The 18,355-nt window shown below is 40.9% G+C and overlaps 1 protein-coding gene across 3 annotated transcripts in view; it reads left to right on the top strand.

The window, feature by feature from the left end:
- LOC142833096 (kremen protein 1) overlaps positions 1–18,355 on the top strand; it is a 247,605-nt gene that overhangs the window by 71,630 nt on the left and 157,620 nt on the right. For all 3 annotated transcript variants that reach the window (XM_075944245.1, XM_075944244.1, XM_075944246.1), the window contains exon 2: positions 16,815–16,940. In XM_075944245.1, the coding sequence (XP_075800360.1) occupies positions 16,815–16,940 (126 nt within the window). The remainder of the gene's footprint in view (positions 1–16,814; positions 16,941–18,355) is intronic.

Below are 18,355 nucleotides of genomic sequence, written 5' to 3'. Positions count from 1 at the left end.
AGTCTGTAGACAAACAGAAATACAGAGCAAAGGTTGATGCTGAAACCACAGACCTGTCATGTTGAGTTTGAAAGTAGGCATTCGCTGGGCAGTGGTAGCACACATCTTTAATTCCAGCACCCAAGAGGCAAAGGCAGGCAAATCTCTGGCTTCGAGGCCAGCCTGGTCTGCAGAGCAAGTTCCAGGATATCCAGGGCCACAGAGAGAAACTCTAGTCTCAAAAAACAAAACCTGTTTGTGTGTGTGTGTGTGTGTGTGTGTGTGTGTGTGTGTGTGTGTGTGTGTGTGTGTGTGTAAACAACAAGCAGAGAGAAAGAGAGAGAGTAGGCATTAACGCTGTTGAAGCTAACTCTACTTCCGGAAGGCTCTTGGGACCTAAAAGTAGTCCATGTGGGAAGGACTGTAGTCACTGAATGCTGAACTTTTCTGCGTATGAAAGGAGATTAAAAGCCAAAACAAAGCCCATCCTTCATTCACTGCTCAGGTAATCCTGGAGCAGTTGGAAGCCAGCATGGCCTCCTAGAGGCATGATAACTGAAGACTACCAGTATTGCTCTGTCCAGCTGTAAAGATCCTGATAAAGAAACCACAGAACTATTGGGCAAGGAATGATATGTGCAGAGAACCACCTTCATTGCTTGCACTTCACCTAGATCTGACTGTGAGTTTGCAAACCATAAACATGTGATCCCAAGGAAAGAGAACTGGGCCCAGGAGGTATAGCCCAGTGGTTTAAAACAAAAAACCCAGAACAACAACCACAAAAAACCCCACATAGCCAGGCGGTGCACACCTTTAATCCCAGCACTCGGGAGGCAGAGGCAGGTGGATCTTTGTGACTTTGAGGCTAGCTTGGTCTACAAGAGCTTATTCCAGGATAGGCTCCAAAGCTACAGAGAAACCCTGTCTCGAAAAAACAAAAACAAAAACCAAAAACAAACAAAAAAAAAAAACATGAATTTGACATACATGATGCTCCAGTTTGATTCCCAACATTCTCGAAAGGGAGGAGGGGAAAAAAAGATAAGCAACAAAACCACATCTTTAAAATTATAAAGAGATGAAGCCATAGTGGTACTCCATGCCTATAATCCCAGTACTCAGGAGGCTGAGGCAGGATGATCACCATATTCAAATTAAGTCTGGATTATATAGTAAGACCCTGACTCAAAAACAATTTTTCCAAAAAGTTTTTTGAAGATGAAACAGAGAATATCGGTAAGAAAAAGGGTGAAACACAGCAGGTTAAAAGTGATTCCTTCTATCAGCTGTGAATGAAGGAGTGACATAGAAACACTAGAAGAAACATGGCAGGCCTGTAGCCTTAACTGTAGGGAGGGTTAATTCAGCAAGAGATTCACCAGTTCAAGAACAGTCGTCTGGGCATGAATCTGTCTCTAGAGGTCAGGCATTGAATTAGATTTAGATTTTAAAACAACAATGTTTGAGACAGTTTTGTTTTGTTTTGTTTTACTTTCTTTCCTAGCCACTGACTGCTGGGATTATAGGCTTCTGCCAAAACACTTAACTCAAAAATTAAATCTTTCTAAGTAAAACTCAAGTTGAACAGGAAGGCAGCTAGGATTGGTGAAGTAAAAACTATGCTGAGGAATTTGCTAGAATGTGAAAAGGAGTGCCAGTATATTTTAACAGAGTAGCTGAGTAACCCAGAGAGCAGCTCTAAGCTTCTGACCCAGTTCTGATTTTGTATTCCAGGGCACAGAGGGTTTAATAGGAGACAAGAAATTCATTCATTCATTATTTGTCGTTTTTCAAGGCAGGGTTTCTATGTACAGCCCTAGCTATCATGGAACTCACTCTACATACCAGGCTAGTCCTGAACTCAGAGATCTGCCTGCCTCTGCCTCCTGAGTGCTGCGATTAAAGATGTATGCCACCACCACCCAAAGACAAGAATTATTTAGAGTAGTGGCTCTCAGTCTTCCTAATGTGATCCTTTAATACATTCCTCATGTTGTAGTGACCCTCCCAACCATAAAATTATTTTTACTGCTATTTAATAACTGTAATTTTGCTACTGTTAGGTGCTTTCTGGTGGTCTTAGGCAATAAAAGGGTTATTTTATACCCCCCTGCCTCCAGGAGTTGTGACCCATAAGTTGAGAACCTCTGATTTAGAGCTATGAAAACTTTCTAGAAGTGGAATAAGACAGAAGCTTTTAGAAAAAATACAGTGTTTGGTTTACAGGACAAATTGGTACACATCTGTAGATCTATTTCTAGACACATTGCAGAATATCCCGATGCAGGATTAAAACAAAAAATCTCTGAAGAGAGAAGACAAATACAAGAACAAATTGAAGATGCTTCCTTTTCTTAGTCTGTAATCCTTAACCTTAAATATTGCGGCAGGCAGTAGTGTACTTAATGCTTCTACTCCACTGGGAAGGTTTGCTCTTAGGTAGCCACAAGATGTCTTTTGAGAGAGAACTGTGTGTGTGCCTATATGACACAGAATTGCAAGGTTGTCAGAGGCTGCTCTGTGTAGCTCTTCTTTGGTGGAATGTACACACAAGCCAAGCAAATAGTCACAAGTGCTCAGAAGTTGATGTTCTAAGCTTGACTGTGAGTTAAAGATCTCTAGTTGGGGTGCCTATTGTAGCTAGTGACCTTTCAGACCAAGGCTGTATGTCATTTTCTGACTTCTGACTGGGTCAGTGTTGTCCTAATGAAGGAATTAGATGGGCTGGTTATCCTCCAGAACCAACAGACTCGCCGAGTGCCTTGTATGTATAGTTAGTCCTTACTTCTTTGTTCCCTTCCTGTAAAAAGAAAAAGAAAAAAAAAGACTTATTTCTTTTATTGATGTTGTTAGGTCAAGTTAATGCCATAAATATTTGTTCCTATGTATTACCTTTTTTCTTAGGCATTACTTTTTTCTTTAAAAGTACACATTTGGCTGGGCAGTGGTGGCCTATGCCTTTAATCCCAGTACTCGGGAGACAGAGGCAGGTGAATCTCTGTGAGTTCGAGGACAGCTCTGGTCTATAGAGCAAGTTCCAGGACAGGCTACAGAACTACACAGAGAAACTCTGTCTCTACAAACAAACAAACAAACAACGTGCCCATTTGTTTCCTTTGCTTATCCAACTAACTATCAAACATTTAATTTTTGTTATATCTCTTATCTTTCCATTGAGCTAGGCCTGGTACTTTGTTGGAAATCAGAATTAAGGTTTTAAAGTCAACTTTGGGGGAAAGCATCAGTAACAGGACACATCTTAGGAAAATCACTTATGAAGTAGCTGACTGTGCTTGTAATGAAGTTGCCATGGGTAGATTTAATATATAATACCGTTGTCAAGACCAGACTGGCCTCAGGCTCACAGAAATCTGCCTGCCTCTGCCTCCCGAGTGCTGGGATTAAAGGTATTAGCCGCCACCACCACCGGCTTTTTTTTTTTCTTTTAAATGTTGGGTTTAAACCTAAGTTACACCCTTAGTCCAGTTTATTGCCCCTGCAACCTGACAAGAGTTTCTCTGTATAGCCCTGACTGTCCTGGAACTCTTTGTAGACCAGGCTGACCTTGAACTTAGAGAACTGCCTGCCTCTGCCTTACAAATGCTGGGATTAAAGGCATGCATCACCACTGCCTGGCCAGTTTATATCTTTTTAATAAATCAGCGATTGAGGCTGATGCGATGGCTCAGTGGGAAGAGGTACTTGATACCAAGTTTGACAACCCTAGTTTGATCCCTGAAGCCCACAGGTGAAAGAACATAACCAACTCTGAGGGTTGTTCTCTGATATGTGTGTGCATATATGTATGTAAATGTGAAAATTTTATTTTAGAAATCAGTTATTGTAATGTATACCTATGTATTCACAAACTAGTTTAAGAAATAGTATTTCTTTTTTCTTTCTACAAAGTAGTATTTTCATTTGCTAATTTAGAATTTTCATTGCTGCATCTCACTTAATAAGGACAGCATTTGGCATGTTCTTGAATTTGGATCTTTGACCTATGGAGATACAGGTGGTTCTTGGAGTCAGTTTGTCCTTACCTGTAAACCAGGCCCACCAGTGCTAGAGTCTTTGTCAGTTGGAACACTGATAGCTCTTGTCTTTGTTTCATGGTGTTGCCTATTACTCAAGCTCAACCTAATAATAACTAAGATGTGGAGTCAGGAACTGTTCTTAGATTAGATGGATAAAATGTTAACTTGGTAGAACAATGCATTTAATTGGGGCTGCTTTAATTGGGGTATAATCAACTTAGGGGCTGCTATACCACTGAATAAGATTCTGTTGTAGCAGTTGTTAACTGTTCATATCTTCAAGGAGGGGAGGAGCCTTCTATGTCTTATGGGGCCTCTCCTACCTTCCAGAAGGAAATATTAATAAACTAGATCTTGTGAGGGTTTTGTACTGGTAATCATAACTGATCTGATGTAGCAATCTTTCTTTGTCAAAGTATCTTTGGACCACCAGCACACAAATAATGACTAGACTTATTATTAATTATGAAAGCTTGGCCTTAAGCTTGGATTTATCTCAACTAACTCTTATAACTTAAATTAACTATTTATTTATTTATTTATTTAGGCAGGATTTCTCTGTGTAACAGCCCGTCCTGGAACTCACTTTGTAAACTAGGCTGGCCTCGAACTCACAGAGATCCACTTCCCTCTGTCTCCCAAGTGGTAGGATTAAAGCTACCATGCCTAGCTAACCCATATTTTGTCTTCCTTTTTCTGAGACAGGGTTTATCTGTAGCTTTGGAGCCTGTCCTGGTACTAGCCTTCTTCTGAGTGCTGGGATTAAAGGCATGCTCCGCTGCCATCCAGCACTAACCTATATTTTTAAATCTATGTTCTACCACATGGTGTTACCTCTCTTCCATCTTGCACCTCCCTTTCCTCTCTGGCAACTCTGACTTTCTTCTTCTCAGAGTCCTCTCTGTCTCTGAAAGTCCCACCTAACCTCTTCCTGCTTAGCTATTGGCCACACACCTCCACAGTGTAAACAGATATTCCAAAACAGATCTGATTTCAAGACAACATCAGTGCCATACCATACCTGGAGAACAGAGTTTTATACCAACATGAGTATGTCCATAAGCCACGTGTGCACAGCATGCACATGTGCCCACACACACACCCTTGACACTGATGATAATTAGAATCTTCTGCCACTGTATTTTTCCTACTTGTTCTTATTTAAATAACTCTTTAAAAACAGCTTTGTTGAGATACAATTCATGTACGGTGTAGTTCATCTATATAACATGTACAGTTCCATGGTTTTTTTATTATAGAGTTAAATATTCTTCACCATCATCCATTTTGCAACACTTTAATCACCTCAAAAAGAAACCCCAAGCCAGACATGGTGGTGTCATCTCTAATCCACTTGAAAGTACTTGAAAGATCAAGGAAGTGTGTGCACTGTGTTCAAAGGCCAGCCTAGTCTACATAGTTCGAGGATGGCAAATGTTATACAGTGAAACCTTGTCTCAAAAAATAAGCCTGGCAGTGCACACCTTTAATCCCAGCACTTAGGAGGTAGAGGCAACCCGATCTCCGTGAGTTTGAGGCCAGCCTGGTCTACAGAACAATCCAGGACAGCCAGAGCTACACAGAGAAACCCTGTCTCAAAAAACAATAAACATATAATTAATTAATAAAATAAATCCTGTCAGGCATTATGGCACATGCTTTTTTATCCCTGTACTCCATTTCTAAACAAACATCAGTTTTATACTTGTGGAGTTCCTTATTCTGGACTATTGTGTAAGTTATGGATTCTTATGCCTGACTTCTTTCACACAGCATGATGTTGAAGTTTATCAGGTTGGAGCATGTCCCTAATGCTTTCTGTCTCTTTCTAAGACTGAACAATAATCCCAATGTGTGTATATACCACATTTTAAGTTTAATAGTTTATCAGTTGGTAGACTTTTGAGTATATATACCTTTTGATATATATATACTTTTATGAATAATCTTCAACACATTCACATACAAGATTTTGTGTTTAAATAGGTGTGGATTCACACACTTTTAGTCTCAGCACTTGGAGGCAGAGGCCAGCTCTGTCTATGTTGTGAGTTCCAAGACAAGCCAGGGCTTTTTGGATATGTCTATGTGAGGGTGTCAGGTCCCTTGGAACTAAAGTTACAGACAGTTGTGAGCTGCATTGTGGATTGAACCTGGGTCCCCTGGAAGAGCAGACAATGCTCTTAACCGCTGAGCCATCTCTTCAGCCCTAATTTTTTTAAAAATTTTATATGTATGAGTGTTTGCTCCATGTATGTTTGTGCACTGTGTATGTGCATGGTGCCTCCCAAAGGTCAGAAGAGGGCTAGAACTAGAGTTAAAGATGGTTGTAAGCCATAATCTGTGAGCACCAGTCTTACCGGGAAAGATTCAGCATGTCTAACCTGGCAGCTTGCTTCATCCCGAGTGCTGGGATTAAAGGCATGTGCCACCACCGCCAACTTTCATTTATCTTCTTTTGGTACAGAGGAACCATGTAGAATAAAGGCTATTGTTAGTTCCCGGATGCCCAAAATAATCACACAAAAACTATATTATTTGCAATACTATTTGGTCAATAGCTTAAGCATATTTTTGGCTAACTCTTATGTCCTAAACTAGCCTATCTCCATTAATTTGTGTATCACCAGATGGCTGTGGCTTACCAGGTAAAGTTACGTCCTAAATGTGTGTCTCTGGCAGGGCTACAGAGTGTCTCCTGATTCTGCCTTCTTCCTCCCAGCGTTCAGTTTAGTTTTCGCCACCTACTTCTGTTCTGCCCTGGTATAGGTCCAAAGCAGTTTCTTTATTAATCAGAGTAATCACAGCATACAGAAGGGGATCCCACATCAAAAGGCATTTTTGTTTTTTCTCTAAAAAGCGATGCTCATTGGCAGAGACTCCAGCTGAGCATTTAGAAAACTTATGTCTGGTGTAGAGAAGTGTTGGTTTAATCATTAGACCATTCCCAGTTGGAAGCCTTCACACATAGAGCCACCAGCTCCTTTTCTGTGTCTGGGTAAGTTCCCATCCTTATTACAGTTGCCCCAGTAACTATGACAACAGGAAGAAAAGAAACTGTATTTAGGTTCTCCTGGATTCTAGATTCCAGGGGGAAAAATGGTTTAGACCATTCAAAGAGCTAGAGAGGCATCCATTTCAAGACAAGATTCTAACATTGTAGATGGCTCAGTGGGTAAAGCATTTGGTCAGCAAGCATGAGCACCTATGTGTGGATCCCCAGAAGATGGGCACAATACTGCAAGTGTGTAATCCTAGCACTTGGATGTTAAGATAGGCTGTGGAAACAGGATACTCCTCAGAATCTTGAGGCCAGCTAGCCTGACCGGTGCAGTAAAAAAGAGCAAAAGGCCCTATCTCAGACAAGGACCGAGACCTGAGGTTGTCCTCTGACCTCTTTATACATACTGCACATGCACACACAGAGCTTTTAAAAAAAAAATTTGAAAGGGAATTGTGTATTCTTTTTTATACATAGAAAAGGGGAAAAAAAGACCTTATGACTCAAGAGAAGAGTAGGTGGGCTGTTATCCTGTCCCTTCACATAAATTAGTCTGAATTGTGACACGAGGCTCTATACCATAGGAGGACATCTTACATCCTGGGCCATATGTAGAGAACAGAGGACAAAAGGAGGGAAATCTCCCCTTTAAATCCCCAGGAACTCTTGGATGAGTTAATTTTATAGAGTGAGTTAGCTTGTCCTCCTGATAGTATAGCACATGGCTCCTGTGTAGCAGTCACTCACTTGCAAGCAAGCGGGTCCTTTTGAAGTTACTGTAAACTTTGAAGTGTAGAGGTGGTATAACCTTGGGCAAAAGCATGACTAGTCCCAACTTTGACTCTTCCCCTGAGATGTTAGGAAACTATGCCGGTGTCTCAAGTATTTTGTGTGAAAAGCTTCTGGAAAAGCTGCTCTTGGTTTCAGAGCTTGGCTTGTGGAGCGTCTCAAGGGAACAATTCTTTCCAGATACTTATGCCTGGCATCAAATTGTCTTTGGCTTAGGGGTTAGATTCTTTGTCCATTAACAAAACAGTGAAACTATGATATAATCAATCTCACTTGGCCCTGAGAAATCTGAAGGTCTATTTTCATATTCTAGCATAAACCAGTTTTTCCATTTTTCTTTTTTCTTTTCTTTTTGGTTTTTCGAGACAGGGTTCTCTGTGTAGCTTTGGAGGCTGTCCTGTAACTGGCTTTGTAGACCAGACTGGCCTCGAACTCACATAGATGCTTGCCTCTGTCTCCTGGGTTAAAGGTGTGCACCACCACCACCACCACCACCCAGCATCCAGTTTTCAATCTAGTCACTTCATAATTGCTGCTTGCATCAGACTATCATGGTGATACAGTATTCTCAGCTGGATCTGCAGACCTAGGTGTAAGTTCTGGCTTTCTCTGGAATAAAGAGCTGTGTTGTCATTCTATCTTCTTGCCATCAGTTAATCTTACCCTTAGTTACCCCACATTTCATTCTCCTTTTCAGAACTGTAAAACTCCTCAGTACCACAAACCCATTTGGCAGTAATTCAGGTTTTTTTTTTATTGTTGTTGTTGTTGTTTTGGCTTTCCTACAGCTATCACCCTCTGGGCCTTCATTTTGAGAGATCCCCTTATTTCTGTTGGAATCCTTGTACCTGTCTTATTTCTACCTGTCCCTAGGTTTAGTTCCTTACTTTTGTTGTTGCTGACAGTAATTTTGTGGATTAGACATAAGTAGGAAAATTGTAGACATGTGGAACTTTCTTTGGGGTGGAGTCATCTTCTATTTTCCTTCCCCATTCACTGACCTTTTAAGATATAGTTACCAGCCTGCATGGGTGAAGGCCAGCAGGGTTGTGTTCTCTGGGTAGGAAATATTAGCTTCTTGTGCCAGTACCAGTATTAGTGAGTCTTTTTGTCTTGAAATTGACTTTGATGAATTGTCGATCAAGACTTAGTAGATCTAATCCTTTAAAATTCATTCACTAGGGGGCTGGAGAGATGGCTCAGAGGGGAAGAACACTAGCTGTTCTTCCGGAGGTCCCGAGTTCAATTCCCAGCAACCACATGGTGGCTCACAACCATCTGTAATGAGACCTGGTGCCTTCCTTGCCAGCATTGCATGCTTAATAAATAAATAAATAAATAAATAAATAAATAAATAAAATTTTTAAAGTTCATTCACTAGTTTGGTTAAATCCTGATTATTTGCCTTCATCCCTCCATTAGCTGAGCAGAAACCCCAATGGCTTTCCAAAAACAAAGCAGGTAGCCTGATAGAGAGGCCAGAGGCTTTGTCCAGCCAGCAGCCATGTATTGAGCACCAGCTGATGTCAAGACTAACAGTAAGATGATTGGAACCTCTGAGTAAAGTAATGCTGTTCTAGAAGCAGATGCTCACATTGGGTGTGGGGTGGAGGAGTGAGGTATGGGCAATAAAAGGCCCAGTACACACAATGTGAAGTGCTTGCTATCAAAGCAACTTAGTTCTATGAGTGCATTCAATTCATTGAAGCTGGTCTTGAAGAGCTCATTGTTCTTGGCAAGGGTATAAAGTAAAAGTGAGCATAACAGATTTAGAAAAAGGGGACTTAGTTATTGAGCATATACTCTGCTATTTCTTTGCATCACATCTCTTTTAACTGTTGTATCCCTTTGAGGCTTTGGCAATAGTAACAGTCCTGATAAAGGCAGTGTTATTTCTTCCTTGACTCATGCCATTTTGGACATCCCAAGTTACTTTTCCTATAGCCCAGGATCAGAGTTAAACACAAATCAGACTTTGTTTTATCTTTGTGCTTGCTTATTTATTTATTTATTTATATTTTATTTTTTGATTTCTCGAGACAGGGTTTCTCTGTGTAACAGCCTTGGCTGTCCTGAAACTCACTCTGTAGACCAGGCTGGCCTCAAATTCACTGAGATATGCCTGCCTCTGCCAGCCAAGTGCTGGGATTAAAGGCGTGCACTACCACCACCTGGCTCATTCTTTTTTTTTTTTTAAAGATTTGTTTACTTTATATACATGAGTACTCTATCTGCTTGTATGCCTGCACACCAGAAGAGGGCATCAGATCCCACTATAGATGGTTGTAAGCAACCTTGTCATTGCTGGGAATTGAACTGAGGACCTTTGGAAGAGCTGTTGGTGCTTGTAAGTGCTGAGCCATCTCTCTAGCTCCTAGCTTTGTGTTTAGTTGTAGCTTATTATTTGCCTGGTGTTCTCCCAGGGATCTGTCTTAGAAAACTTGCTTGTCTTTTCGTTTCAGGCTGTGGGGTTGCCCTTCCATTTCCTAGTGGAGAAGGAAGTACCTTGTTTTTAGTGGAATCTTTGTCAGGTTCTAATAGAGGTTTCTGAACCTATATAGTTTTTTTCTTTGTCATGTCTCTGAAATCTTATGTGTAATTGGTCCTTTTTAAATTGTCCTAAAAAGGTAAACTCTTCATCTCCAAACATCTTAAGAAAAAGTCAAGGCCAGTGGGGTTAAGAGTACCTTGTAAGCATGAGGACCTGAGTTTGAATTCCCAGCATGCATCTAAAAAGCCAGGTATAGCTGCCCATGCCTATAACTCTACCACTAGAGGGAGGATAGCAGAGACAGAAAGATTACAAGAGATCACTGGAAAACCAGCCTAACCAAAACAGGAGCTTCTGGCTAAGTGAGGAATCCTGTCTCAGGGCAGCTAGACAGAGAACGATAGAGGAAAACACCTGGAAACCTTGGTCTGATCTCCAGATGCATATGCCACACACACACAGAGGTACACACGCACACACACAGGTGCACGCGCGCACACACGAGTGGGGAAACACCTTTAATCCTAACACGGAAACACTGGGGGTGGGGGGATAGAGGCAGGCAGATCTCTATCCTAGTCTACAGAGTGAGTGAGTTCCAGGACAGGCTACACAGGGAAACTCTGAACAACAACAAAAAAGTAAAACTCGGAGTGCCTGTAATTTTAAATGCTAATGTGCCATATTGAGTTCGAAGTTATCATTAATTTTGAATGATAGCAGATCCTATGTAAAGTAACCTGGTGGCACTGACTGAACATGTGTGTTAAGAGCTGAAGCTTAGCCGGGCGGTGGTGGCTTTAATTCCAGCACTAGGGAGACAGAGGCAGGAGGATCTCCTGAGTTCGAGGCCAGCCTGGTTCAAGGACAGGCACCAAAGCTGCGGAGAAACCCTGCCTTGAAAAAAACAAACAAACAAAAAAGAGCTGAAGCTTTTACATGATGTCTGTGGAACAGTGCTGTAAAACAATACCTAGCTGGACCTTTGGAAGGATATATGAATTTCTTATGTAGAAGGTCCTTGGTTGGTATAGATGATCACTATCCAGAAGGGATTTTGGATTTTTTTTTTTTACAATTAGGGACTAATATTTCTTAGATAATAGAAATGAGTCCCATTGAGACTATCTTGAAAAATGGGGCTATAAATATAGAGTTTTGGGCTTTTGTTTTTTGTTGGTTGGTTTAAGGTCCACTCTGAGATGGAACCCATGCATGAAACTGCTAATGTAGCCAATAACCTGAGGCTAGAAAGATCAAGAGTTTGTTTTTAATTTAACTAATTAAAATGTAGTTACAGCCCTAGTATCTTATATTTGGAGATGAACAGTGGGTCATGAATGGGCAGTGTAAGAATATTTTAAGGAGAATTATCTGAGTGGATGTGGTATCCTCTGTTTATGTCTGACTTTAGCAGTAATATCAAGGATCATTTTCCAAGTGATAGTCCTCTCATTTTCCCATAGTTCCTTTCTACTTTGATCATTCTCTGTGTTAACACCCATCCATAGTTCTTTAGTCCTTAACTAGATCATTTGCCATTGGCTTTGACTGGGATCCAGCTGTTCATTGGCTGACAAAACTTTCATGGTACCACTAATTGACTTCATACAGCTTCTTTATATAGTCTAATCACTATCATTGACTAGTTTAACGGTTTGCTTGAAGAAGGACGCTTAAAAGAAATCCCACACTAACTCAGAAATAGGTTGTTATTTATTTATGGGTAAACTCACAAACCAGAATCCTCTGCTGGAACGGAGATCAGAAATTGAAATCGGCAACTGGAACAGAGAGGTCGGAAAAGAGAGCAGACACGGGCTCTCTGATCAGCATACATAGTATAAGAGGCCATGCCCAGTAGGCAGGTAACCACTAGCTGTAAGACTTCCTGCAGCAGTTTGCTGTAAGGATGAAGTGAAATTAAAATGTAACCTAGTACACACTCTGAGATGAGAAGTCCACCACAATTTCCCCCCTTACATAGCTTGCTCATGTGTACATAATACCTTTCTTTGCCTAGGGGACGCCATCTTTTGCATCAGGTCATTTTACTAGTGCATATTTTCAGTGTATGACTATTTCTACTTACTGAAGAAACATCTTCCCGACCTTGTAACTTGGACTTTTTGGGTTAAATGGAACCCTGTGATGCAAATGGTTGTAGGTGTGGGACAGTAGGCATTTCTGAAAGCTGATGCTATTGTCAGAAGCAAACTGACACAGCCTGAATTCTACAAAATTATCTCTAGGAGATGAGTAAATGGATAGTTATATTGGTTAACTGTACTAGCTAAGATTGAATTTGCAGGGTTAACTACTTGGGGAAGTAAATAAGAATAGGAACTGAGATGATGAAGGTGGAAAAGTGGCAAGGCTGGTGAGGTAGGTGGTGGTCTTTGATGATGTCATCCCCCTGCCTCCTGTTTTTTGGAGGTAGGGTCTCACTGTGTAGACCAGGCTGGCTTTGAATTCACAAAAATATGCCTGCCTCTGTTGCTCCACCATGACTGGCTATGAGGTGAATTTTAAATCCTGTGATAAATTTTTTTATAACATCTTTATTCCAAAAAGAAGTAAACAGCCTTTGGCAACTGATAGTGCTTTAGAAAAGTTTGTTTTGGTTTTGAAGATTTTGATACTATTTAATAGTTGGCAGCCTTGACAGGGCTGCTGATGTATTGAGCTGCCAACAGTTGCCCCAATGTCAGCAGGAAACTCTGATAAGGAGTTTCACAGAAGAGTGAAAGGAGGGGAGATCCAGCCAGCCCAGTAGGAAGTATTTTCCAGAGTGCTTGCCTGACAGAACCTTAGGGACCCTTGGGGTATGCTTGATATTTCTAGATACATGTTCTTGTCACACTATCCTTAGTGTTAGGCCCCTGTTTTCATGTTGGCTGTAGGGAGTCAAGTTGTCAAATTTCAACCTTGGCTTCTGATGCTCTTGGTTCCCATTCTTATTATACCTTCCTCTCCCTACGCACGCTCCCCCCCCCCCATCTTTTACTCTTGAGTCATGGTTGATTCTTTAGTATTTGAGGCCATTTAACTTTGTCTTGTATCAAATTTAGTCTCAGTGTGTGTATGTTCTCCCTCCCAGTGTACTCTCAAAATGTGTTTCATGGAGCAGTGTGGTTATATTAATTGAACACAAAGTAGTCGTAGGAGCAGAGTAAAAAATTTATTTAACAACCGTTAAACCCCCCTCCCAATTTTAATAGCTGGATATGGTAGCGTATGCCTGCAATCTCAGATATTTATAATATGAAGCAGGAGCCGGGCGGTGGTGGCACACGCCTTTAATCCCAGCACTTGGGAGGCAGAGGCAGGTGGATCTGTGAGTTCTAGGCCAGCCTGGTCTACCAGAGCTAGTTCCAGGACAGGCTCCAAAGCTACAGAGAAACCCTGTCTCGAAAAACTAAAAAAAAAAAAAAAAAAAAAAAGAATATGAGGCAGGAGGATAACAAATTCATGACCTTCTTGGGAAACTCAGCAAGACTGTTCCAGACTTACAATGAATAAATAAACTAGATGAGCAAACGAACAAATAATTAAATAAATAAATTTGTTTTGGCGTGTTGTGCCACCACAGAGCCAGTGTCCGTTGCAAACACACTAGGATTTATTGATTACAAGTTAGCTAACTTGGACCATAATCCAACATACTGACGCAGCGGGGTGGGGGAAGCCAGCCCCAAGGCTTCGGGGTAAGGGGATTTTAAAGGGAAAACCTGCAGCCTTGGCATGTCTGAATGGGTAAAAGCATATAACTTTTGGATTCATTGGTTGGGTGCATGTGCACATACACTCACATAATGAAGAGAAAAAGAGAGAAAAGAAACTGGCCTTCTGTAGAATTTCAGCTTACAATTGTAGATCCTGAGTCCCAGATGGAATTCATTGGACTGGGTATACTTGCTTGCCTAAGTTATCTTGGAAATTTACCTTGAATTTTTGTTTTCATCCATAAAATAAGTAAGAAATAATATGCATTAGCTTTCTATTTGCTGCTACAAGTTATTACAGGTCTATTGACTTAGAATAACACTGATCTTGTTACACTGACCTACCTAGAGAGACCAGGAAACTTCCATCTTATCATGCTTAGTCACATCTGCCAGAATGTGTGAGGTAAATTTATATGTCTAAAGGTTAGAATATGGATGTCTTTGGGGTTTTATTTTCTATACTGGATTCTATGGTGGAAACCAGAAGGTTCTTTGTTTTGTTGTGTTTCCCAAGCAGGCTCTCACTACAATATATGGAGTCCTGGCTGTCTTGGAACTCACTATGTAGACCAGACTGGCCTCAAACTCACAGAGATCCACCCTACCTCTACTTCCCAAGTGCTGGGATTAAAGGCGTATGCTACTATTCCTGGTCCTAGAAGGTGCTTAATACTAACCTAAAGACATTTCTTCAGTTTAAGAGTTTAGCACTGGAGAGATGGATCAGCAGTTAAGATTATTAGATGCTCTTCTAGAGGACCTGAGTTTAACTCCCAGGACCCACAAGATAGCTCACCAATTATCTGTAACTCCAGTTCTAAGGGATCTGATTCCCTCTTATCACCTGAGGATACCAAGCAGATACTGGGTGCACAGTGTACATGCTAGCAAACCACTTGTACACATATAAATAAGAAATAAGTATTAAAAGGGGGACTTATCCCATATAATGCTAGGCTTATAACTTGGTAAATTTTCTATGAGAATTTTCTCTTTCCGGATTGCTCTTGGGCTCTGGAGCCTATGATATGTTGCACTATTTCTTGGAGAGTCTTAAACAAATGTCTGCTCACCCCAGATAGGGAATCAGGGACAGACCAAAGTACAAATGCCACTTAGGTCCATGTTGGCAAACAACTGAGTTTATTGGGGCCATTTACTGGATGGAGCAGGAATGACTTAAAGACAGCTGCCTCACCAAAACCATCCCAGCATGGATGATGACTGCCAAAAGTTGGAATCCTGGAGCACACTGCTTGACTTCCAGGCAACTCGCCAGGTCAGAGGGTGTCTTTGCCGTGTTATTTAGTTAGTCTGGTATTCTTACAGGCAGCTTGGTAGCCTTTATGACTTACATAAGCTTGGAGTGGGAGTTGCCTTGTGCATTTGGTTAATTTCATGGACTTCCTGAGATGTTAACGTTGACTTCCTGAGTCTTAATGATCTTACCTTTAAAACCTTGGAGTCTTTCTTTTATTTTGAAGGTTTATTTTTATTTTGTGTGTATGCATGTTTTGTTTGTATGACTGTGCACTGTGTGAATGTCCACAGAGATCAGAAGAGGATCTTGATCCCCAGGAATTGGTGTTGAGAATGATTGGGTACTGCTATATGGATGCTGAGAATTAAATCCTGGTTCTTTTCAGGAGCACCAAGTAACCTAACCACTGAACTAAATCTTCAGCCCTAGAACTTCTGAGTTTTAATGAGCTTCCTGGGTCTTAAGGAACCAGGAAAGAAATTACTGCAGAATAGCCTGATATAATAGTCAGTGCTAGAACTGTGAGCATAGACCTTGGGATTTCTGTTGTTTCTAGACTTTTATAACTAGCCTGCTAATTATACTGATAGTTTACCACATTTCCATTTATCACAAAGTCCTGAATGTGTCTCTAGACTCTTATGGATAAGTTAATGTGACCGTAAGATCTAGAAGCCAAACAGGATACTGTCTTGGTGAGTTTTATTTATAATTGCTTAGTGTTAGATTTATAATATTTCATAGCAATTTAAATTGGCATTTATATGAGATTCTTTCTCTCCTACCTCTTATCAGATGGCTTCTATCTTAGGCAATCATTACTTTCAAGGTAGAGAGAAAGAAGTCATAAAATATATTTAAAAGTGAGGTCTTGAATTCAGTCCCTAGTACCGTGTGAAAACAAAGCATGTTGGTATACGCCTATAATCCTAGCACTGTATAGGCAGAGACAGGAGGATCTCTGAGACATACTGGCCAGCCATTCTAGCTGTTTGAAAAGCTCCAGGTTTACTTAAAGACTCTGTAGAGAGAGATGAGAAGACATCTAACATCAACCTCTGGATCCACAAATGTATATGCACATGAATATGCATATATATACAGATAGATCTTTATTTAATTTTTATGAGTGGGTATTTTGTTTGCGTGTGTCTGTATAGAATATACAGGGCTGGTGTTTGTGGAGACCAGAAGAGGGCATTAGATCCTTTGGAACCAGAATCATAGACAGTTGTGCATGTTGGGAGTTGAACCTGGGTCCTCTGGAAGAGCAGCCAGTGCTCTTAACTGTAAGTTATTTATCCAGCCCTTATAATATCTTTTTCTAGTTGTTTTATTGTGTTCTCTCCAGTGCTCGGCTCCTTGTAATGAAATGGAATTCCCTGTGAATTGAAAGACTGTTCCCTGCCTTAAAGTTTAAAGTTTTAAGGTGGCTTAGACTTAGTACACAATAAGAAATGCACAAAGGGAGTCAAGGCAGTCTGTAGCCAGCCTGGTGACATTTCCTTTTCATTTTGTCTCTTAGATGCACCCACTGGGCCTATGTAATAACAATGATGAAGAGGACTTGTATGAATATGGCTGGGTAGGAGTGGTGAAGCTCGAACAGCCAGAATTGGATCCCAAACCATGTCTCACTGTCTTGGGCAAGGTAAGCACCAGGCCTTCTGTGTCACTGCTATTGTGTGATGTTTTCCACTTAAGTTTTCTGACTTAAGAAAGAGTCATGCTGGCACAGCAATCCAAATCTGCTCTATCCCTGCCTTCTGTGTGGCCTTGGGCAAGTTGCTTTTCCTGAGAATCTCAGCTTCTTGTTTGTGAAATGGGTTATTACTAGAAACCCATAGTACTATATGTTATACCTTTAGGGCCAGATGTTTAAACCTAAGATTTGGGAGGTTTGGGAAAGTATTAAGTGTATATATTGTCTCTTAAGTAACCTTGGGGACCTGGGGCCATACTCAGTAATCACACATATTCATATATATATAGCAAATCATATGAATATTCCCATTAAGTGGGATAACTATAATCTAAATAGCCTCCTGTTAGCCCACAGCTGCTTTGCCTTAAAATGAGTTCGAGTCCATTAATTTTTGTTGCCAGGTACGTTATGGAAAACCTTGGGATTTAGAGCTTCCTTAGTTTCAGAACAGCAGACAGCAATTATGGCCCTGCATTAGAACTTACCTCCCAGGTGACTAGGAGGTGAGGTGACATGCAGTGCTTGATGCCTAATGTGCCACTATAACTTCTGACTGCAGTATTAGATAGAAATAAATTTATTTTGGAAATCCATCCATCAGGAACTTTTAATCTGATAGGTCATAACTGTTTTAAAGTAGATCGTTTTGTTAAAAGGAAGGGTTTTGTGAAAGTAATTTGAATTTTTGGTTAGAGGAAAAATAGTCCCTAAGAGTAGTCTTATCACCTAGACATTTTATGGACCCCAGAGCTACAGATCTGTGTCCTCTGGGAAGACAACTGAGACCTGTTCCTGGAAGCTCAGACTCTTTTGGATATTCAGGCCAAAGAAGAGGTGGTACTGTGCAGGGAGCCATCACCAAACTTAAAGAATTTCTTGCCAGACACTCTAAGCTTAGCATGTGGCTCTACCTGTCTACTTGCCAATTCTTTGGTCCTGGAGACTCTCAGAAGCCTAATTTGCCTTTTGAGAAGCTCCATGACTCTTGACAAGTTTTCCTACCCTTTCATTGGAGGGGAAAACCTGACACAAATTATAGCCTGTTTGGTTTATGGTTCACTAAGTTGAATCAAGGTGTTTGAGGTGGCTCAGCCTTGATACTTCATCATTTCAGTAGTTGACCAGAGCTGTTTAATGATGGTTAGGAGCAGTAACCCTCTTGAGAGTTAGTGTTTTCTTAGGAGAAATGCCAGCTACATCCAAAGTGTAGGAACAGTGCTCTCCTTGTAGGTGTCTGCTTCGAATATGCCATTTGCTTCTATACTTAAGCTGCTGCTGTACCATGCTCAGCTTACTGGCTTCATTTGTTTTCCCCAGCCCAGTGGGTTGTAACAGGGCCCAAAGTATATGTCCTTAGATAG

This window comes from Microtus pennsylvanicus, chromosome 12 (genome assembly GCF_037038515.1).
Source record: "Microtus pennsylvanicus isolate mMicPen1 chromosome 12, mMicPen1.hap1, whole genome shotgun sequence".
Classification (NCBI taxonomy): domain Eukaryota; kingdom Metazoa; phylum Chordata; class Mammalia; order Rodentia; family Cricetidae; genus Microtus; species Microtus pennsylvanicus.
Note: the sequence above shows the minus strand (reverse complement) of the source record. Positions and strands in the feature narration are given on the sequence as shown.